The sequence below is a fragment of the Oncorhynchus keta genome, chromosome 10 (genome assembly GCF_023373465.1).
Source record: "Oncorhynchus keta strain PuntledgeMale-10-30-2019 chromosome 10, Oket_V2, whole genome shotgun sequence".
Taxonomy (NCBI): domain Eukaryota; kingdom Metazoa; phylum Chordata; class Actinopteri; order Salmoniformes; family Salmonidae; genus Oncorhynchus; species Oncorhynchus keta.
In genome coordinates, this window is record NC_068430.1 from 22,776,941 (window position 1) to 22,796,641 (window position 19,701).

General features: G+C 42.3%; 1 protein-coding gene across 2 annotated transcripts in view; it reads left to right on the top strand.

Moving 5' to 3' along the window:
• Window positions 1–19,701, top strand: part of LOC118388391 (cadherin-4-like) — a 325,932-nt gene that overhangs the window by 212,742 nt on the left and 93,489 nt on the right. Inside the window, exons 4-5 of one of the 2 annotated variants that reach the window (XM_035777425.2) lie at window positions 8,228–8,454; window positions 17,295–17,477. In XM_035777425.2, the coding sequence (XP_035633318.2) occupies window positions 8,228–8,454; window positions 17,295–17,477 (410 nt within the window). The remainder of the gene's footprint in view (window positions 1–8,227; window positions 8,455–17,294; window positions 17,478–19,701) is intronic. The other variant, XM_052526700.1, reaches the window with a different exon arrangement.

The following is a 19,701-nucleotide window of genomic DNA, read 5'->3' on the forward strand; positions in this document are numbered from 1 at the left end:
AGTTGATCTGGAAGTATTACGCTTTTTGGGCGCTAAAATAAGGTCAATTGTACTGACCAGCGTGATGTACAAAGTGAGTTAGTTTACATTACATGACGCTAAACCCAGGGAGTTATTTCAGAGCAGGGCAGAATTCTTCAGGAAACAGTGCTTCAAACGTGGATTAGTAAGTCAACTAACAAGGCATTGTTGTCATTTTATAACAAGTGATGATAAGCAGAAATAAGGGAGTACTATCTCTCATAGTAGTAGATGTGAGTTTCTCTTTCAAACAACCCACTGGACTTTTGACGTTACACAGCTAATAGCTAACGTTAGCCAAAGCAAGCTGGCTAGCTAGCTACTGATAATACAACCCTTAGAAACAGTACAGAGGAAGATGAAAAAATATCAGGCCTACTGTACATTTTACTGTAGAAATTATTGTTGAACACAGGTCTATGTTGGAACTGTTGCTGTTACAAGTACTCATTTTTATTCTGAACTGGAATAAACTGATTAAAGCTAGATGCTTTTTGAAGGAAACTCACTCACAGTTCTGGGTTATTCATCTACAGGAATACAAAAATATGTATTTTAACAGCACAGGTTCCAACCTAGACTTTCTATCATCAATAATGTATACAGTAAGATGTACAGTAGGCCTGGATATTCTTTTCAATCTATACTGTTACTTGGGGTTGCATTATCAAAAAGCCTGTGTGTGTGTGTTCTGTTATAAATCACTGTGATGTGATCAATCCGTTTATTCCAGTTCAGAATTAAATTATTTATTGTATTTTAACCGCAACAGTTCCAACCTAGACAGATACGTGAGACTGTTTTTAATGGAGAAAAATAAACAAAAGATATTTATGGGTATTTCATTGTTAATTATTTATGTCTATATTGCATTTTTTTAGGCATAAGGGCAATGAAATGTACCGATATTTACATATAGTTGCAAATATTCCAAAGCTTGGGTCCCAGGAAAACACAGAATTTCTCATTTGGGTCTCAGGCTGAAAAAGTTTAAGAACCCCTGACATAGGCCAGTGATTTTGCTGTTCATTAGACCTACTCATCTTGTTGGCTGACGAAAAGTAAATGTGGACAATTCTTCCAATATCTTCAATATGCACCTCGTAATTGGATAGGGACATGCGCAGTGGCATCCCCAATGTGTCTGACTTCACTTGTAGCCTGTGAGAAAGACCTGATCACGTGATGGATAGTCATGTGAATGAGAGATGCTTCAGAGCGCGCAGGGCACAACGCACCACAACGGCCACTGGCCACAAAAGGCATAGATTTGTTTAGGGAGCTTTACGGCCACACAAAGGGGATTCTACAGTGAAATTCAAGGCATTATCAAGTGCTTGTAAAATTGTGAATGAGAGTCTGATGAGGTGTGTACAGCCTGTTTAAAAAAAAACAAAGCAGAACTCATGCCTTTCAAGCAACTTTTTTCATTAGAGTCTCATCACGCAGCCTTACAATGTATTAAAAGTCAAAACATTTAGCCCAACATTTGTAGAACAGCTAAAGTTACAATAATAACTCGAAATTAAGAATACAGGAGTACCTATTTCTTTGTCAACCGCTCAACACAGGATAGCCACATGTGAGCACTCCCTCAAAACGGTTGGAGAAAATATTTATATTTTATTCAGGATTTGTTCAGTTGAATTCTTCATACTATAAAATGATATAAAATAATGCCACGGAATTCTAAGCAAATCTTGTGTGCTAAATGAACTAGTGTAGCCCACATCACTTTGGTATAGCCAAATCAGGACCTAACATAAGGACAACTCAGAGTATGTTATTCTGTTCTTCTGAAATAGACTACATTTTCTTCATATCATCCTTCTTTATACCTGTCTAAAGTAAATAATGGATTTATTGTGAAGGTGTAGGCCAGATATCATCAATACAGGCCAATTTTCTTTTTTGAGCGGATTGTCAGGGGGCTAACTACTTCCGGCGCCGACAGAGATGGCCGCCTCGCTTCGCGTTCCTAGGAAACTATGCAGTTATTCGTTTTTTTACGTGTTATTTCTTACATTAGTAACCCAGGTCATCTTAGGTTTCATTACATACAGTCGAGAAGAACTACTGAATATAGGATCAGGGTCAAATCACCATCGGTACGACCAAGATTATGTTTTCCGCGATGCGGATCCTGTGTTCTGCCTTACAAACAGGTCAACGGAATTGATTCCATGCAGCGACCCCCAAAAAAACCTACTTCGTAAAAGAGGGAAACGTAGTGGTCTTCTGGTCAAACTCAGGACACGGGCACATCGCGCACCACTACCTAGCATTCTTCTTACAAATGTCCAGTCTCTTGACAACAAGGTTGATGAAATCCGAGCAAGGGTAGCATTCCAGAGGGACATCAGAGACTGTAACGTCCTCTGCTTCACGGAAACATGGCTCACTGGGAAGACGCTATCCGGGGCGGTGCAGCCAACGGGTTTCTCCACGCATCGCGCCGACAGAAACAAACATCTTTCTGGTAAGAAGAGTGGCGGGGGCGTATGCCTCATGACTAACGAGACATGGTGTGATGAAAGAAACATAAAGGAACTCAAATCCTTCTGTTCACCTGATTTAGAATTCCTCACAATCAAATGTCTGGAAACCATTTATCCGGAGGCTGCATTCATTGTAGCTGGGGATTTTAACAAAGCTAATCTGAAAACAAGACTCCCTAAATTTTATCAGCATATCGATTGCGCAACCAGGGGTGGTAAAACCACGGATCATTGTTACTCTAACTTCCGCGACGCATATAAGGCCCTGCCCCGCCCCCCTTTCGGAGAAGCTGACCACGACTCCATTTTGTTGATCCCTGCCTACAGACAGAAACTTAAACAAGAGGCTCCCACGCTGAGGTCTGTCCAACGCTGGTCCGACCAAGCTGACTCCACACTCCAAGACTGCTTCCATCACGTGGACTGGGACATGTTTCGTATTGCGTCAGATAAAAATATTGACGAATACGCTGATTCGGTGTGCGAGTTCATTAGAACGTGCGTTGAAGATGTCATTCCCATAGCAACGATAAAAACATTCCCTAACCAGAAACCGTGGATTGATGGCAGCATTCGCGTGAAACTGAAAGCGCAAACCACTGCTTTTAATCAGGGCAAGGTGTCTGGTAACATGACCGAATATAAACAATGCAGCTATTCCCTCCGCAAGGCTATTAAACAAGCTAAGCGTCAGTACAGAGACAAAGTAGAATCTCAATTCAACGGCTCAGACACAAGAGGCATGTGGCAGGGTCTACAGTCAATCACGGACTACAAGAAGAAACCCAGCCCAGTCACGGACCAGGATGTCTTGCTCCCAGGCAGACTAAATAACTTTTTTGCCCGCTTTGAGGACAATACAGTGCCACTGACATGGCCTGCAACGAAAACATGCGGTCTCTCCTTCACTGCAGCCGAGGTGAGTAAGACATTTAAACGTGTTAACCCTCGCAAGGCTGCAGGCCCAGACGGCATCCCCAACCGCGCCCTCAGAGCATGCGCAGACCAGCTGGCCGGTGGGTTTACGGACATATTCAATCAATCCCTATACCAGTCTGCTGTTCCCACATGCTTCAAGAGGGCCACCATTGTTCCTGTTCCCAAGAAAGCTAAGGTAACTGAGCTAAACGACTACCGCCCGTAGCACTCACTTCCGTCATCATGAAGTGCTTTGAGAGACTAGTCAAGGACCATATCACCTCCACCCTACCTGACACCCTAGACCCACTCCAATTTGCTTACCGCCCAAATAGGTCCACAGACGACGCAATCTCAACCACACTGCACACTGCCCTAACCCACCTGGACAAGAGGAATACCTATGTGAGAATGCTGTTCATCGACTACAGCTCGGCATTCAACACCATAGTACCCTCCAAGCTCATCATCAAGCTCGAGACCCTGGGTCTCGACCCCGCCCTGTGCAACTGGGTACTGGACTTCCTGACGGGCGCCCCCAGGTGGTGAGGGTAGGCAACAACATCTCCTCCCCGCTGATCCTCAACACGGGGGCCCCACAAGGGTGCGTTCTGAGCCCTCTCCTGTACTCCCTGTTCACCCACGACTGCGTGGCCACGCACGCCTCCAACTCAATCATCAAGTTTGCGGACGACACAACAGTGGTAGGCTTGATTACCAACAACGACGAGACGGCCTACGGGGAGGAGGTGAGGGCCCTCGGAGTGTGGTGTCAGGAAAATAACCTCACACTCAACGTCAACAAAACTAAGGAGATGATTGTGGACTTCAGGAAACAGCAGAGGGAACACCCCCCTATCCACATCGATGGAACAGTAGTGGAGAGGGTAGCAAGTTTTAAGTTCCTCGGCATACACATCACAGACAAACTGAATTGGTCCACTCACACTGACAGAGTCGTGAAGAAGGCACAGCAGCGCCTCTTCAACCTCGGGAGGCTGAAGAAATTCGGCTTGTCACCAAAAGCACTCACAAACTTCTACAGATGCACAATCGAGAGCATCCTGGCGGGCTGTATCACCTCCTGGTACGGCAACTGCTCCGCCCTCAACCGTAAGGCTCTCCAGAGGGTAGTGAGGTCTGCACAACGCATCACCGGGGGCAAACTACCTGCCCTCCAGGACACCTACACCACCCGATGTTACAGGAAGGCCATAAAGATCATCAAGGACATCAACCACCCGAGCCACTGCCTGTTCACCCCGCTATCATCCAGAAGGTGAGGTCATTACAGGTGCATCAAAGCTGGGACCGAGAGACTGAAAAACAGCTTCTATCTCAAGGCCATCAGACTGTTAAACAGCCACCACTAACATTGAGTGGCTGCTGCCAACACACTGTCATTGACACTGACCCAACTCCAGCCACTTTAATAATGGGAATTGATGGGAAATTATGTAAATATATCACTAGCCACTTTAAACAATGCTACCTTATATAATGTTACTTACCCTACATTATTCATCTCATATGTATACGTATATACTGTACTCTATATCATCGACTGCATCCTTATGTAATACATGTATCACTAGCGACTTTAACTATGCCACTTTGTTTACTTTGTCTACATACTCATCTCATATGTATATACTGTACTCGATACCATCTACTATATGCTGCCCTGTACCATCACTCATTCATATATCCTTATGTACATATTCTTTATCCCCTTACACTGTGTATAAGACAGTAGTTTTGGAATTGTTAGTTAGATTACGTGTTGGTTATCCCTGCATTGTGGGAACTAGAAGCACAAGCATTTCGCTACACTCGCATTAACATCTGCTAACCATGTGTATGTGACAAATAACATTTTATTTGATTTGGGCTGGAACATAATTACAAATAAAGTAAATCCACCTTTAAGGTAAATATCTAATGCGATAGACCATATAACTGGAGAGGAAATAGAAAACATCAACTGAATGTTAAATGTGTTTCCTGTCAGGTATTTTAATTGTCTGTATTGTCTAAATCAAATCAAATCAAATTGTATTTGTCACATGCGCCGAATACAACAGGTGTAGGTAGACCTTACAGTGAAATGCTTATTTCCAATCACTTCCCCAATAATGCTTTAAGAAGTTTTAAGAAAAAAAGTTAAGTAAAAATAGATTTAAAAAAATAGAAAATAAAAACAACAAATAATTCAAGAGCAGCAGTAAAATAACAATAGCAAGGCTATATACATGGGTTACCGGTACAGAGTCAATGTGTGGGGGCACAGGTTAGTTGAGGTAATTGAGGTAATATGTACATGTAGGTAGAGTTATTAAAGTTACTATGCATAGATAATAACAACAAAGAGTAGAAGCAGATTAAAAGAGGGGTCTGGGTAGCCCTTTGATTAGCTGTTCAGGAGTCTTATGGCTTTGGGGGTAGAAACTGTTACGAAGCCTCTTAGACCTAGACTTGGCGCGCTGGTACCACTTGCCATGTGGTAGCAGAGAGAACAGCCCATGACTAGGGTGGCTGGAGTCTTTGACACTTTTTAGGGCCTTCCTCTGACACCGTCTGGTATCGAGGTCCTGGATGGCAGGAAGCTTGGCCCTAGTGATGTACTGGGCCATATGCATTACCCTCTGTAGGGTCTTGTGGTCGGAGGCCAAGCGGTTGCCATACCAGACAGTGATGCAACCAGTCCGGATGCTCTCGATGGTGCAGCTGTATAAACTTTTGAGCATCTGAGGACCGCTTGTAGTCTGCTTGTTAAATGTTTGTAAAGTCTTAATTTGCCATTGTTTGTCATGTCTTGTTAATTGGTGTTGGACCCCAGGAAGATTAGCTAACATTATGGCGTTAGCTAATGGGGATCCTAATAAAAATTAACAAATTCACTGAACAGGCCTGGGTGCTGCACCCCATCCCTATCTGGCCCTCTCCCAATCAGCCCTGGGTTCTGCTTCTCATCTCTCTCTGGGCTCCACTAAACTTGTATGGTGGAAAAACTGCAAGATTATGTTATGATATTTTTATTGCATCAAATGGTTGTTTTATGCAACAGAACATAGTATTCTTAACTATTGTGTGTGTGTTCTACTGAGAATGGGCCTCTGGGAGATAACACTGACAGGAGATTTACGATGTCTTTTGGGTGATAAAACCTAAAGAGCATTCCAGAGCATGAGTTAATGTTGCTGTTCTATACGGGGCCAGACACTGGTCTCTACACAATGAAAACTGTTGACACAGCAGATACTGTCTGCTATGTATTATAGGTATCTTTAATACAGACCTTAAACCTTGTGACCCATTCTATATATCTGTTGATCATCATGTAGGTTGGAAGGGGTGTATCTTGGCTATAAAAGACCTTTGACCTTTTGTTACGGGGCTCTCAACGAATCATCTGAGTGTGAATCGTCGACCAGCCATAACCAGCCATCATTATCGTAGAGCACTCAATCGATTCACTTTATATGTGTGCGTTGTATTGACCTGCTCCCTTATTAATAAGTGATTAAAGATTTAGTTTAGGTACAACTCTGACTTGTGTGATACGTTTGTCTTTCCTCATTTGATAGTAAAGAAATTAACCACCACACTGGTCTGTGCTCTGGAAGCATCCCTCGGGTAATGGCTACATCAGCTAAATAATTATGTCTAGCCTTTCATCAGTGGTACAGCCACATGAGAGAATGTTTGCATACCCTCACTATCTGACAAGCCACTGCCTACATGACTTACTGTTTCTACTTCAACACCTGACTGATGGGACACTCGGTGATGGCAGAATGTTTCAACACATGGCCTCCCGAGTGACGAAGTGATGTTGAAAAGTAAAAGGACTTGACATTGATGTTAAATTGTTTTGGCTGAAATTCTTAAATCTAAATTGAAAGTACTGTTTCAAAACATATACAAGCTTGAATTATTACTCAGAATGTAAAGATATGGGATTTATATTGAACATTCAGTCTGCACAGCTTTGAATGTTCCCCTCAGATTTCATATTGGTTGAGATGGCAGCTGGATGTCATCTATCATTGCAGCATCTATATCAAAGTGATCCACACCATTTCTCTCCCCACCCATTGAGGAGAGTGAAAATCCCCAATAATCTCAAAAGAGATTGGAGACTGACAGACAATCTGATGTTTGAGTGAGTGATGTAGAATATCTGAGTACTTATGTATTGGGTTGTGGGTTCCTATGTCGAGATGTAGAGTTCCTGTGCAGCATCTGATCAATCAATACTGACTGGCTGTGAGATCTCTCTCTCTCTCTCGGGGGAAGGAAGGAAAGTGTGTGTCATTTAAGATTGTGTTCTGTGTTTTGTGGCAGCATGTTGAAGGGGAACCTTGATTGAGAATTATAAAGAGCTTCACAATCAAATAAAATGTATTTATATAGCCCTTCGTACATCAGCTGATATCTCAAAGTGCTGTACAGAAACCCAGCCTAAATGCACAGTCTGATGCATTCATATTACATTCATATTCATATTATGATGCATTCATATTGATGCATTCATATTACATAGCTTCCATGAAGCCCCACCTCCCCTGGAAAATGCAAGGAAATACAGATGTCTTTCTTGCATCTATTTTGATTTCAGTGGAGAGTCAAAGTTGTCTTCACTTCTGAAGACAGGATTAGGAGAGATATTACTTTAGGAAGGTGGGAAAAAAATATGCTAGTATTTCACAACAGTTACATATCACCAGATGTGTCACCTCACCCCCTAAATCTTACCACTGCGTTCTCCCCCCTCTTTCTCTCTCTAGTAAAGTTTGAGGACTGCCAGCACAGTAAAGCAGTGGGCTTCGAGAGCAGTGACCCTAACTTCAGTGTGCGCCCTGACGGCTCGGTGTACGCGGAGCAGGAAGTGGCCAACCTGTCAGAACCGATCCAGTTCATGGTGACCGCCCGCGGAGGTCATGACCCTCACATCTGGGAGACCACGGTCAAACTGGCCTTGGTTGGACATCAACCCTCTGTCCCTGTGAGTCAGGTAAACATATATAAACTGCAATCATTTACACTGCAGTTAAACAGACACATACCTAAAGTTTGCCTCAGGTATACAAACCGACACACCCCTGCTACTGACAGTCTGTACTGTATCTCAGTTGTACATTTGCATAGAAACATATTTATACACTTCAAAACCTCTAACTGCCTCTCAGGTAAGATCAGTTTTCAATGATCCTCAAGTACATTATATAAAACCACATTATTTCAGGTTCTTCTATAATAAACAGGAATTTCTCAGGGAACAACTTACTGTATTATTTGCTTTTCCAAATATAAGATGTTGAATAGCCTGAGGCTTAATGCTTACTCCAGGTCATGTTTTTAATCATAGAAAATGTCCAAGAATAGTGTAAAGCAGTTGCAGAGCTGGGATTAAAATTCTGCCAACTCCTCACAGCACAATAATGAAGGGCATGAAATAATTGACATTGATTAAGCTAATGTTCCAGTCTGTCGGAGGGAGGCATGGGGGAGTCAGGTGACATTGTAGCAGCACTATGGAAATATGTTCCCACATTAAGAGAGCAACAGAGAGATTCAATAATAGAACAAGAAATGTTCAAGTAATCGAAGGAACATTTGAAAACCAGTAACATGTTTTAAATTGATCCATTTTTGTTGCAAGCCCTTACAACTAGGTACCTTCCAGACACTTGTATTTCTGATACAAACAGGCAGTGGTGTGTAATTTCGGTCAGCAGGTGATTCCGAACTGAAAAATTTCTGTTATGCCCTGTGGGAAAGTTGTCAAAAGTAAATGGAATTGCTTCATTAAAATTAAATGTAAAGTTGTGGCCAAAAGTTTTGAGAATGACACAAATATTATTTTTCACAAAGTTTGCTGTTTCAGTGTCTTCTGATATTTTTGTCAGATGTTACTATGGAATACTGAAGTATAATTACAAGCATTTCATAAGTGTCAAAGGCTTTTATTGACAATTACATGAAGTTGATGCAAAGAGTCAATATTTGCAGTGTTGAGCCTTCTTCTTCAAGACCTCTGCAATCCGCCCTGGCATGCTGTCAATTATCTTCTGGGCCACATCCTGACTGATGGCAGCCCATTCTCGCATAATCAATGCTTTGAGTTTGTGGGCTTTTGTTTGTCCACCCGCCTCTTAAGGATTGACCACAAATTCTCAATGGGATTATGGTCTGGGGAGTTTCCTGGCCATGGACCCAAAATATCGTTTTTGTTCTCCGAGCCACTTAGTTATCACTTTTGTACTTATGGCAAAGGGGCTCCATCATGCTGGAAAAGGAATTGTTCATCACCAAACTGTTCCTGGATGGTTGTTCTCGGAGGATGTGTTGGTACCATTCTTTATTCATGGCTGTGTTCTTAGACAAAATTGTGAGTGAGCCCACTCTCTTGGTTGAGAAGCAACCCCACACATGAATGATCTCAGGATGCTTTACTGTCGGCATGACACAGGACTGATGGTAGCGCTCACCTTGTCTTCTCCGGACAAGCTTTTTTCCGGATGCCCCAAACAATCGGAAAGGGGATTCATCAGAGAAAATGACTTTACCCCAGTACTCAGTAGTCCAATCACTGACATGATGTCAGCTGGTCCTTTTGTGGCAGGGCTGAAATGCAGTGGAAATGTTTTTGGGGGATTCAGTTCATTTGCATGGCAAAGAGTGACTTTCCAATTAATTGCAATTCATCTGATCACTCTTCTTAATATTCTGGAGCATATGCAAATTGCCATCATACAAACTGAGGCAGCAGACTGTGAAAATTAATATTTGTGTCATTCTCAAAACATTTGGCCACGACTGTATAGCCATGAAAAACTAAATAATGGAAATGTATAATTCCAGCAAATGTTCAGTCTCCTGCACATTCTGACTCCTCCACATCTTTTAACCCTTTACAGCCCTAAACACATTGCCCATTTGATGTCGGTTAGCCACTGTATTGGGTCATACAGACAATAATTCCAGGAAAAGCTTGGTGAATGGTTCATAAAGGGTACAGAGAGAGAGAGAGACAGAGAGAGAGAGAGAGAGAGAGAGAGAGAGAGAGAGAGAGAGACAGAGAGAGAGAGAGACAGAGAGCGAGAGAGAGAGAGAGAGAGAGCTACTTCCTTCGCGCTGGCACAGTAGTGTGACCCACAATGAGAAACGGGCTCAGAGGACATGCTGATGTGGCATAGAACAGGGTTTTCCAAACTCGGTCCTGGGTGCACACCCTAGCGCTATACAGCTGATTAAAATAAGCTTGATGATGATTTGGTTATTTGAATCAGCTGTTTAGTGCTAGGACAAGAACCAGAATTTGCACCCGGGGGGGGACACTACCCCAGGTGCTTTAAAATACAGCAACTGTAGGGTAATGCCTTGTATGCAGAAATGCTTATTCCCAGATTCAACAATAGAAACTACTCAGTGAGAAGTAGATTGTTGTTTTAAAGTATTGACTATATAAAGAAAGAAAGAAAGTCACATACTGGACGGCTCTGACTTAGAATACATGGACAACTACAAATACTTAGGTGTCTGGTTAGACTGTAAACTCTCCTTCCAGACCCATATTAAACATCTCCAATCCAAAGTTAAATCTAGAATTGGCTTTCTTTTTCGCAACAAAGCATCCTTCACTCGTGCTGCCAAACATACCCTTGTAAAACTGACCATCCTACCAATCCTCGACTTCGGCGATGTCATTTACAAAATAGCCTAGTAGGTTACTCAACAAATTGGATGCAGTCTATCACAGTGTAATCCGTTTTGTCACCAAAGCCCCATATGCTACCCACCATTGCGACCTGTACGCTCTCGTTGGCTGGCCCTTGCTTCATACTCGTCGCCAAACCCACTGGCTCCATGTCATCTACAAGACCCTGCTAGGTAAAGTCCCCCCTTATCTCAGCTCGCTGGTCACCATAGCATCTCCCACCTGTAGCACACGCTCCAGCAGGTATATCTCTCTAGTCACCCCCAAAACCAATTCTTTCTTTGGCTGCCTCTCCTTACAGTTCTCTGCTGCCAATGACTGGAACGAACTACAAAAATCTCTGAAACTGGAAACACTTATCTCCCTCACTAGCGTTAAGCACCAACTGTCAGAGCAGCTCACAGATTACTGCACCTGTACATAGCCCACCTATAATTTATCCCAAACAACTACCTCTTTCCCTACTGTATTTGATTTATTTTGCTCCTTTGCACCCCATTATTTTTATTTCTACTTTGCACATTCTTCCACTGCAAATCTACCATTCCAGTGTTTTACTTGCTATTTTGTATTTACTTTGCCACCATGGCCTTTTTTTTGCCTTTACCTCCCTTATCTCACCTCATTTGCTCACATCGTATATAGACTTGTTTCTACTGTATTATTGACTGTATGTCTGTTTTACTCCATGTGTAAATCTGTGTCGTTGTATGTGTCGAACTGCTTTGCTTTATCTTGGCCAGGTCGCAATTGTAAATGAGAACTTGTTCTCAACTTGCCTACCTGGTTAAATAAAGGTGAAAAAAATACTCTAATTATGCACCCAAACAGTTCATGGGTATAGCGACTATATAATAAACCATTACATGTTTGGGAGCATAATTAGAGTGTGTGACTTTCTTTCTATCTTTTTAATAATTTACTCTTTGTTAGTCAGCACCTCTATAAAATGTTTTTGGTTGGGTGTGCAACATCTTGTATCTTTTACCATAAAAGTATTGACTGCAACACAGAAATGTTGTGAAGACACACAGACATTGAAATGTGTGAAATGCTGTGACAGAGTTGCTGTGTCATTTTGGCTACTCTGTGTCAATAGTGCTGAAAGGGAGAGGGGGAAATAATCAGATTACCTATGACCACTACACACCGAAACATGTCATCACAACAATACAATTTAAACGTTGCTAAACCATCCTACAGATATTTGGTGAATGAGCATGTGCAGACCAGCTGGCTGGTGTGTTTATGGACATATTCAATCAATCCTTATCTCAGTCTGCTGTTCCCACATGCTTCAAGAGGGCCACCATTGTTCCTGTTCCCAAGAAAGCTAAGGTAACTGAGCTAAACGACTACCGCCCCATAGCACTCACTTCCCTCATCATGAAGTGCAAGGACCATATCACCTCCACCCTACCTGACACCCTAGACCCACTCCAATTTGCTTACTGCACCAATATGTCCATAGACGACGCAATCGCAACCACACTTCCCTAACCCACCTGGACGAGAGGAATACCTATGTGAGAATGCTGTTCATCGACTACAGCTCAGAATTTAACACCATAGTACCCTCCAAACTCGTCATCAAGCTGGAGACCCTGGGTCTCGACCCCGCCCTGTGCAACTGGGGGATTTGAGTCCCTGGCCGCGTAGTGTGTTACTGATGGTAGGCTTTGTTACATTGGTCCCAGCTCTCTGCAGGTCATTCACTAGGTCCCCCCGTGTGGTTCTGGGATTTTTGCTCACCGTTCTTGTGATCATTTTGACCCCACGGGGTGAGATCTTGCGTGGAGCCCCAGATCGAGGGAGATTATCAGTGGTCTTGTATGTCTTCCATTTCCTAATAATTGCTCCCACAGCTGATTTCTTCAAACCAAGCTGCTTACCTATTGCAGATTCAGTCTTCCCAGCCTGGTGCAGGTCTACAATTTTGTTTCTGGTGTCCTTTGACAGCTCTTTGGTCTTGGCCATAGTGGAGTTTGGAGTGTGACTGTTTGAGGTTGTGGACAGGTGTCTTTTATACTGATAACAAGTTCAAACAGGTGCCATTAATAAAAGGTTACAGGTCTGTGAGAGCCAGAAATCTTGCTTGTTTGTAGGTGACCAAATACTTATTTTCCACCACAATTTGCAAACAAATTCATTAAAAATCCTACATGTGATTTTCTGGATTTTTTAAATAATTTTGTCTGTCATAGTTGAAGTGTACCTATGATGAAAATTACAGGCCTCGCTCATATTTTTAAGTGGGAGAACTTGCACAATTGGTGGCTAACTAAAAACTTTTTTGCCCCACTGTATATACTGTACTCGATACCATCTACTGCATCTTGCCTATGCCGTTCTGTACTCTCACTCATTCATATATCTTTATGTACATATTCTTTATCCCTTTACAATTGTGTGTATAAGGTAGTAGTTGTGGAATTTTTAGGTTAGATTACTCGTTGGTTATTACTGCATTGTCGGAACTAGAAGCACAAGCATTTTTCTACACTCGCATTAACATCTGCTAACCATGTGTATGTGACAAATAAAATTTGATTTGATTTTGATTTGAGGTGATTAAAAGACAGACAGTTCCATTTCAAGGTAAGTGCAAGCATTAAGTTTCAGAGCAGACGTGTACAGGGACTCAATGGACTCCTCGATTATTATGTTCTATTAATTGTTGGCTGAATTTACCTCTTCCTAGATTAACTGTACATAGTGCTTGGTGTATGTGTTGGTGTGTGCATTATAGCTTATCTATTTGTATTGGATGTACATTTATATATTTGAATATGATCATAGTTTGGCTGCCTCCTGTTTAAGTCTGAGGTGTTAGTAGTGTCATTCTGGCTGTGAAGTCCCTCAATGCAGGTTATGTACAGTACTCACACTATGGTGCCAGTCTACTGACTCAATATGCATATACCCCCAGCTGATTTCATGTTGCTCTGGCCTGCCTTTTCATGCAGTTATGCACCAGTACTCTGGGAGCCTGATGATCCATTATTATTTGATTTGCATACATTTTGCTCTTCCCCAGACTAACTGTTTGTGTTAGATTAGAGCAAAAAAACATAGTGCGGAGGAGTTTAGGACCTAGAGTCTAAGTGGTCCGTGAGGAGGCAGTAGTGGATATGGCAGTGAGATCATGATGACTTGTCTATGCTGTGATTGCAGCCCAGTTCTACATCCATAAGAGGAATGCATCAATAGTCATAGCTGCTTCCTAAAATGTACTTGATTCAGTAAGATGAGAAATTTCAAATACTTCTCTTCTCTTGATTTTCCTACCCTCTCATCCTGGTCACCACAGATCACCACTCTGATCAGCTCTCATCAATGATAATCAGTGTGGAAGGCTAATGGAAAAATAGAAAACATTAAATTACATGGCTTGAGATCAACAGTGAATGGAGGATGGGAAACTAGCACATACTTGATATTGTGTAATTGAAAGTCCCTGTTTAGTGTTGCCTTCTGCTCTTCAGAATGATAACCTCCAGATGTCAGCTCCAGGGCTGCGAGGCTGACTGATGCCCCAGTGACATGCAGCCTGTCTAGGAGGCGAGAGCAGCCATCTGGCCTGCCCTCTAGCTCTGGGCCTGGGGAGCTCTGGGCAGTTCTGGGACTGATTTCACACTCACTGATTCCTGCTTGCACACACACATTCACACTCACACACACACATGCATGCATGTGTACACACAGGCGGCAGGTAGCCTAGTGGTTAGAGCAGTGGGCCAGTAACAGTGAAGTTGCTTGTTCAAATCCCAGAGCTGAAAAGGTGAAAAATCTGTTGATGTACCCTTGAGCAAGGTACTTAACCATACTTGCTACAGGGTCACTGTTGATCATGGCAGACCCTGGCTGTGACCCCACTCTCTGAGGGTCTCAGGGAGAGTTGGGATATGCAAAAAAAAACATTTCAAAATCACACATGCATATTAATGCCCATTTGTAATATAGGACAAATTGAAGCACCTACCAAACTATTATTATTATCCCCAACATACCTTTCTCACAGCAGAAAAGGCCTGTTCCAGTTTCCTCTTTTTCCTTTGTAATTATGATGATGTTTGTCATAATGCCAGCTTCAAAGGCCTGTCATTTGTCATGCTGTTTGGCGTGTGAGCAACGTGGCCCTGCTGCAGTGGTATCATCCATAGACAGACTCTGAATAAAGATGTCCTCTCTGCTCTGTTGTGTCTGCCTGGCACTATGTTTGGAGGAATGTGGGAGTTTGCCAATGCAACGCAGATCGGATGCATCGACCACATTATCAGCTGTCCTGATGTTTCTGCTTTCCCCAGCAGGCTGAGGCGCTGATAATGATGGAGAGCAGCAACGCTGTGTGTGTTATTCAACAGATAGCTGGGGCTGCCGATACGGACAGGGAGTGAACACATTGGGTAGAAACAGGGGGACTATGCAGAGACAGGGAAGCCTTGGAGCATCATGGGTACCATCCTTACTTATCCTCACCTATCAGCATGTTTCCATATATACTTTTTCTCCAGCTACTCCACCCTCTCTGCCTTCTATAAATATATTCTAGGATCTAACTTTGGCATTTTATCTGTCTTTTCTTCCCCCTTTCTCCTTCTCTTTGTCTATGTGACACACACACACACACACACACACACACACACACACACACACACACACACACACACACACACACACACACACACACACACACACACACACACTAATTCCACCTACCGCCCATCGAAGGAATGGCACACTCCCATCTTGCCCCACTGCCCCTGTGCTGGTAAGTGGGAGTGTTCTGGTTGAGTGGAGCTGAAGCTAGAGTTATCTTATCAGGGCACCACATCTGGTCCTTCCCCCTCTCTCTCCTGTCTGGCCACCTGCTGCTATCAGGAGGCCTGCTGTAAGCCCTATAGTCAAATCCACTAAGCCGTGAAGAATTAAAACAAAAGGGGGGAAAAATACAGTATGTTTGCTCTGGTTTAACTTGCATCTGTCTCTCTGTATGACAAACTGCATGTGTATTGACAGGCTGACCTGTCTGCCAGTGTGTGTGTGTGTGTGTGTGTGTGTGTGTGTGTGTGTGTGTGTGTGTGTGTGTGCGTCTTCGCGCTTTGCAAGGGTTCATGTGTGTCCTCTAAACAGAATTCACAGCAGCATGCTTGTCTCTGTGAGTGGGGAGCAGGAGAAACAGCAGGATCACTGGATTACACAAACACCAAATCAGACATGAGGACGAAACAACCCTCACTAGATACTATAGATACCATATATACACTTGACATAGCTCTGCCAATGTATACACAGTACACCTTCTCAAACACATAGGGCCAGATTTACAATGAGTTTACACCAGTGTGCAGTGCACCTTTTATTAACATGAGGGGATAAAACACGCAAGAGAAAATTAAAAAGTCTAATGAAGGATTAAGATTAGGGAAATAAGGCAAGGTGTAAAACTGTAATTAAAAACAGTTTTATGTTTTCAGTTTTTGTATTTTATTCACCTCCCCTTTTGTCTAACAGTAGATCTGAGGATCTAGTCTTTGCTTATAAGACAAGTGAATCAGCTATTATATCACACACTGCAGGATCACTGTTGGTCCTTACATTCTGATCTCGCTGTTATTGAAGTGATATTTCATCAATCCCTTTTCATTTGGAGTGGGATATGTCACAGAGTGCATCACACTGAGCAGCACAGCTCTGTGACTCTGTCAGAAGGCTTTTTGCTGGATAAAGACATAGAAGTCAACCTCTGAGGACTGTTCATAGGTCATTGGTAACCTGGTCTGCAAGAGTAATGCCTGGAATGTATCCTAAGGCTTGGTCCTTTTAGGTTGTTTCCGAAGTACATGAAAGGTGATGGCTGGAAAGTGTGGATTATATTAGAAGTTTTGTATTAACTGAAAGGAACATAGTATTCTGTTTCTTATCATCTGTCAAATTTGATCTTTATGATGTATTTGTCACCTGTATGTTCCACACTTTTAGAAGATGAACAAACAAAACAGTGACACTCTACTCCTTTATATTGACCTCTCATGTATCATCATTCAGTGGGAGGCTTTACATAGTTTGGTTGTCAAACAATTCATTGTTGGAATGCTGTAGGTCAATAATGTGTTGATTTCTTCTCCTTTCAGATTGGAGTGGAGGATATGATTGCAAGGGCCTGGGACTCTAATCCCAGGGTTATCAAGTTTCCACGGAAACATCAAAAAAGCTCCTCTGCCAATGGACTGAGACGACAGAAGCGGGACTGGGTCATCCCACCAATCAATGTGCCTGAAAACTCCAGAGGACCCTTCCCACAAATGCTTGTCAGAGTGCGTGACAGTTATTACACTTATCAATAACCATTTAAGTCCAAGTTGTCTTTTTGTTGTAAATTAGAAATGAGTTCATCATCAATTCTGATTACAATAACCCAATCTTGCTCTGTTTTGCTACTGCCCATCATACACCTTTTCTGAAGTTGTCTTTTTACTTTAATTTGAGCCAAAAACACATTCCAAAGACATCTTCAAGTCAGACAACCCACGTCTGTTGGAGGTTCACTCAGTAGCGGTGCGTGGGTAAAATCACTGGGGAAGCTAGAAGAAAAGCCATACTACAACATATGTGTTGTGATAATTGTGTTGTTTGCTCTATAACCTGTTAGTTCATATGCCTTGACACCGTGATATATAGGCCTAAGGCCCAGACAATAAGAAGACACATTGGCAGAATAAATTCAATCACACCTTTGTTTCATCACAAAACCGGAGAGCAACCTCTGTCAGGTGAAGTCCACAATGCATATTGCATGTAACAAACAGCTACATGACCTACAGCATGGTCAAGGAAGTTCATGTTTCCTAAATTTCCAGACAACTAAACAGCTATTGATTTACAACCACGGAGAGTTACTGCAAGTCGCAAAGAAAACAGGGCTGCTTCCACTTTTCCAGCACCATTTCAACTTCAACATTTCAACATCATCAAATCACCTATCCTTGATCTAATACAGTGACAACGAAAAGATACCAAAAACAATTTAGTCCAATCAACGTAAGCTAAATAAGATGTGGCTGTCCATGTTTCTGATTTCTGTTTGTGTGTGTGAGCGTGCATGTTCATGAAAGTGAAAAAATATGTTGACTAACCCTACTTGAAGAGAAACGCCAATGCCATCCTCCTCTCTTTCATGTTGACGAAACGGACATATAGTACACGCTTTTATTTTTTGTTGTCCTAGGCTACCTAACTAAAATGCTTGCTCGCTAGCCTAACTTCCTTTCATCGGGCTAATGTTAACTAGCTAACGTTGCCGAACAGGCCAGTGTCGCAAAGTATGAATTAATGGCTGGATCAGAATCACCATTATAATCATTGGCCAATATGGAGAATTAAGTAAAACCACAAGTCTCCATTTAGGAAAGGGCTCATTTTAGCTAGCTATCTCGTCACTGGAGGACAACAACACAACGAGATGCAACATTTCAAGTTGTTTCTGTCAGTGACATATGCTCTCAATGTGATTTGATAGGAGTGACGCCAAATCCAAACTGGCTTCCCTTTACACTTTTTTTTGGTGCGCCAGGACCATTCACAGTTGAGCTCACTCAGTTAAGCTCAACGCCGATTGGCTGTTATTTTATACTTTTTTATCAATGGAGGCCGAATGCTCGCTGGCTTCTGTTGCACTCAATGCTACGGGTGGCAACAATGTCATACACTTTTGGGCCAGACAGCATCAGTTAGATGGTCTACACATACAGAGACAGTTGGGCTTTGTTTTACTCGCTTTACTTTACTTACCTCAGGAAATGAAGAGAAGGGTAGAATAAATCTCAGACAGTAACCAGGTATCCATCCAACCTTTTTGTGAGAGTAGAGTACATGTCGGATTAAAAATGACACAACAGGCCTGATGGAGACAGCAAATTTGTCGGTAAACTATCCAAATGTCGACAAAACAAAATAAGCTATATAAGGTGGGATTTTTTTGTGTCTGTAAAATGTATTATGCAAGAAAGGTTGGTGGAAATGCTTTTATGCACAAATATTGATATAATAACCATAGTATCGAAACTTGGAGTCACACAATTTTTTTTGTGTGTAGTCCTCCCACTATGACTCGGGAATGCAGTTGATTAGGCTACAGATTAAATAAGTTATGATGAACCACACAGGATGGTGAAAAGTGCAAGGTGATGAGCTTGATGCTCGTTTCCAAAAAATAGAGGGTTTTATTTTGGTGACATTATGATCGCAGTTGGGTAGAGCACAGGTGCCAATACCAGAGTGAGCACAATCACTAAAGAACTAAACCTTTTTCTGACAAAACCATCAGTAGAGTTGAAAATGTTATGGAAACCCATTTTAATTTTTGAACATTTTCAGTACATAGGAATTTAACCACAAAAGTAATTTTTATGTGCACTACCGATCCTCACGCACAGCCTTTTATCCGCAACAAGTCAATTTGATGGAAGCACATCTCTGGTGGGAAAATGTGCATATTGTTTTTATGCAGATTTTAGAATATTCGCATGAATTGGATGGAAA